Raw genomic sequence first — 4,442 nt, forward strand, 5'->3', positions numbered from 1 at the left:
CCCCCAAAAAAAAAAGAAAAAAAAAGATTCACATTCATCAAGTAGAAAACAGATTCGGACAGTGTTGAACAGTGATCTGAATTTATGAGTGACTTTATAAATTTATATGGAAATCTGTGTGTCTGTTTGAGTTTTCTGGACAGTTGATGTGACCCTTTACTTTCCCCTCACCTGAGCGGGTTCTTGATGGCCATGTAGCGGTCCACAGCGATAGCCAGCAGGCTGAAGATGGAGCTCTGGGTGAGCACGAGGACGAAGCAAGCGATGAACAGGCAGCCGTAGAAGTTGGCACAGAAGCCGGTGCTGATGTCGGTTTGTAAGAGAATTCAGAAGAAAGACAAACATTACAAAAGATACAAATATTACAAATCTAACAAAGCAGTATTTCTTCAATTACTACTCCAAATCAGTTTTAGTGTCGATTCATTTCGCTTTGATCCAGGATGACACTGATTTTGAGAAGATTAAGAAGTGTAAAAATGAAATAACAACCGTGATGATACCTAATAGTGATGGCGAAGGGAATTGCCAGCAGCCCCACAGCAACATCAGCCACTGCCAGTGACACCACAAAGAAGTTGGTGATGCTCTGCAGGTTGGAGTTGAGGTAGACGGCCCAGCAGACTAGGACGTTTCCAGTCACAGCCAGGCAGGCGATCACCAGCTCCAGGCCAATATAGACCAGCTGGTCATTCTTCAGCATGGTTATTTTTTCCTCTTCTTTGCTTTCTTTGCGCTTTCATCCCACACACTAAGCTGCTTGACGTGTTCTCAGACAAAATACCTGCTCACCAAACCGCATGGTACGACGTGACGGTGGAGTGACTGTGTCGCTGGGGGACAACCAAGGCAGGAAGTTCCCACCACAAACATCACACTTGACTTCACTCGTACCATCTACAGTCTGTATCAGTCAGTCAGTCTTCCTCTTCGTCTCCCCTTTGTTCGGCTCTGTAAACTTTGTCACAGATGGCAGCAGAATATCGAGGAGGGAGCGTCTGGGAGTTTTGCCCAATGGCTACCAAATTAAGAGCAGTGGTCTGGAGAGAGGGAGAGAGAGCGAGAGAGAGAGAGAGCACAATCTCAGTGGTATAGCCTGAACAAACAGATTGCAGGTTACCACACACAGGTCAGAAAAGCCATCTATCTCTGTAGGACAGGGGGGGCAGTTTATTTTCCACACAGGGCCAAAGCAGACAGCCTGACAATGCACCTTTTATTTCAGGAAAAGTTTCCCGAAACCCCTCCACACACTAATCATTCCCGCCACTGACATGCTTTCCTCGAAAATCACTGATAATTGCACAAAGTAAGCCACCTATAAATTTGAAAGCCATTGTACAATTACAGGAACACTTTGTTAATGCTAGCTCTGCGGCTGTTTTCTCAGGGTATTTTGTTAAATGCCTGAATATTGTAAGGAGATTAGGGTATATTATTACAAACAGTGGTACAACCTTAGATAGCCTTCACAAAGAAGGCGTTTGAATGAAATGTGGGTCAAGTTACTCAGTTCACTAGGGGGCAACAGTTCAAGGGAGTGAGGAAGACAGACAGGTAGGTCAATGATAATTGAGGAGGTACTGATGCTGTAGTTAGAAATAAATGAAATTATCTTTGATCTACAGCAAAGAAGTTAAATCTGTATGGAAGCCTGCTATGACATTTTATAAGTTAGCTTAGCCTGGGCTTATTTTAATAAAATTTGACTGTTTCCACCTGGTGTGACCCAACGTGCTTATTCGCTTTCTTGCCAAGAGTCAGATGAGAAGTTTGACACCACTCTCACGTCTGTTTGTTAACTTTGAAGCCGAGAGTTGCTTAGCTTAGTTTAGCTCAGCGTAGCTTATCTTAGCTTAGGATAAAGACTGGAAGCAGGGGCAAACAGACGGCCTGGCACTGTCCAAAACTTAAAAGATGCTCACTAGCACTGTTAAAAGTTCAATCAATAACCCGTTTGATCTCATTTGTTTAACCCATGCACAAAATGAAAGATAAAAATAATAAGCCGTGGCTATACAGGGAATTACATGCTGCACATCGTCATATTTCCAAAAATGTTGAGCTTTTCCATTAAGGGATCATAAATGTTTGTTCGTGTTATGTATCAGTCATTATCATTAGCAGATTTTTTTAAAATGTTATATTGGCTTCAAAATGACAGTACCGGTCAGCCTATAATACCAACATTATATTAAAAGGGCTACTGTATGTCATTTGACCCAGACCATACATTGCACATTTCATCCTGAGAAAAAAACACATAAAGAACCTGTTTTTATCTCCTGTGAATTGAGAGACAAAGCCCACAGGGCAGACATGTGCTGAAGGTGAGAAATGTATTAACTACAGTATAACAATCTGTAAATACTATATTTAGTTCCTTCCAAGGTCTATGTTGAGTAAGACTGGACAAGATAAGATTCAACAAGATTGAATGTATGTCAAACAAATCAACAAAGGGGAAATTTGGTCACTATAGGAACAATGCTGGGAGTCTGTCTGATCTGACCTATTTTTGGTGCCTTACGTTAGAATATCTCAGAGAATAGGAATTCCCAATCCAGTCGTCATTCAGTCACACTGTTTCCCATCAATGTCCAAGTTTTTGTGCAACGTTTCTCTGACACATTAAGGGTAGATATACAAAATTAGGAGGTAGATCGAACAGTTTCACTCTTCAAATGTACTGTCCAGGATCTATGAGTCCTTGGAACCTTTGACGATGCCCTGACCTCTTCCCTGCAGCTCCGTCTCTGAACACTGGTGTGCTCACACCCAGTTAATGTCAAATAAGATCAGGTCTAAGTGAAAATAGTTTTTTATTATGAAAGTTGTAATAGTAATATATTTGCCAAATTAAGTTTCAGTTAAGTTAAATTCAGTTACTATCCACAAAACGTAAGGGACGGAAACTCACATTTCACAAAACATGTATTAATTTAATTTTAAAATGATTTAAAGGTACAAAGGTAATTTCTTTTGATTCCCCACTTAAGTAGCAATTTTGACTGTGGCTGTTCAGGCTTGTACTTTATCAGAAAGCTCAAGCCAAAATAAGCTGCCTGCATCAGTACTGCACTTAAGTGTCCTTACATGGAAATGTAAAGACACCCTGCAGATAACCTTTTTGAAAATATAAAGAGATTCATGGGAGTTGTCATTCTATGTTCAAATCTACGTCTTTTGGCCGTACATAACCCTGTGGCTCCATCGCAGTGATCCTGGTGGGCAGCACATCAGACCAATGTCGTGTTTTTCCTCTATTGTTCTGCTGCTGAAACCTTCTTACAGCCCAAAGGAATTTAAAACCCAGGGTTTATCCAGCAGATTTGGAAAGCTACAGCAACAGAAATTTGTCCAGCCTTTGAGTTCCTTAAAGACCTCAAGAGGTTGCAAAAGTTTCTGAACCTGCACAGGAAAAGTCAGTTAAGTCAGTTAAAAAAAACAAAACAAAACAAAAAAACAGAATTGGAGAAGTATTGAAGTTTACAGGTTGTAACATAAGCTATCATATAATGAGCCCACTTGTTGAACCTTCTTGCACTTGGCTGTTTTGGCAAAAACTGCTCCTCATTATGAAAAAAACATAGGCCTTGGAGGAAGTGATAAGAACATGCACATCCTGCTGGAGGGGATCTGTCGCTGCCCTGTCAATCAATGTACCAGCTCAGCTCAATCAAAGTCAAAGGGAAACAAGAAGAAATGCTGTTGTGTGTCCATTCTGTTTTACCAAAGCACTGTGTGTATAAATAACGAGAGAGATACCAATGTCACATCATGAACTCTTGATAGCAGGAGCAAGTTTAAGACAACAGAGACATAAACATTGTCTGAACCCAGCAATAAGTAGCCCATAGTGAACAGTGACCACAGGGCATGTTGTGTGTTTGAAGTAAAAGCTGTCTAGTGATGGCGAAAGGTCGGATTCCCCAGTAAGTCTGTATTTTTACTTATCAGCCTTCAAATTTAGGTAATTCACACACTGTCATAATTATAGTTACAATACAATATTCCTATTATTTACTCTTTTTTTTACTGATAGCAATAGAAGAAGAAAAAAAACAATACCTGATAGTAATTATTTTGAATGGCTTTAGTTTATAAAACACAGTCGTTAATGCCATAGATTATGAGAAAAAAACACCTGTTTAGCTGTTGAAACTCAAGTGAGAAAATGTTCCAAAGCTTAATTAATATCTATAATACATGACCTGAACAACAGAAGGGAATAAGTCTTTACTAACCTTATTGTGTGGATGAAAAAAAAATACGTGTTTCCACCCAGTCAGTCTGTTGGCTGCCTGCGAACCAGTAGGAAGTCAAAGAACACAACAGACAGAGAGACCTGAGTGTGGAGAGAAGAAAAAGGGGATGAAAACAGAAAAAACATGCAAATCCTCTGAGACGGCGCCGCTGCTCATGATGTGTCTGTCAGAAGT

The 4,442-nt window shown here is 40.3% G+C and overlaps 1 protein-coding gene across 1 annotated transcript in view; it reads right to left on the reverse strand.

Moving 5' to 3' along the window:
- adora2ab (adenosine A2a receptor b) overlaps positions 1-4,442 on the reverse strand; it is an 8,405-nt gene extending 3,963 nt beyond the window's left edge. The window contains exons 1-3 of the mRNA XM_023403407.2: positions 4,248-4,442; positions 504-1,040; positions 172-303 (exon numbers count right to left, since the gene is read on the reverse strand). Of these exons, the coding sequence (XP_023259175.1) occupies positions 172-303; positions 504-703 (332 nt within the window). The 5' untranslated portion in view covers positions 704-1,040; positions 4,248-4,442. The remainder of the gene's footprint in view (positions 1-171; positions 304-503; positions 1,041-4,247) is intronic.

Source organism: Seriola lalandi, unplaced genomic scaffold (genome assembly GCF_002814215.2).
Source record: "Seriola lalandi dorsalis isolate HSWRI2012SDOR001 ecotype SW California unplaced genomic scaffold, Sedor1 jcf7180002054133, whole genome shotgun sequence".
NCBI classification, from domain to species: domain Eukaryota; kingdom Metazoa; phylum Chordata; class Actinopteri; order Carangiformes; family Carangidae; genus Seriola; species Seriola lalandi.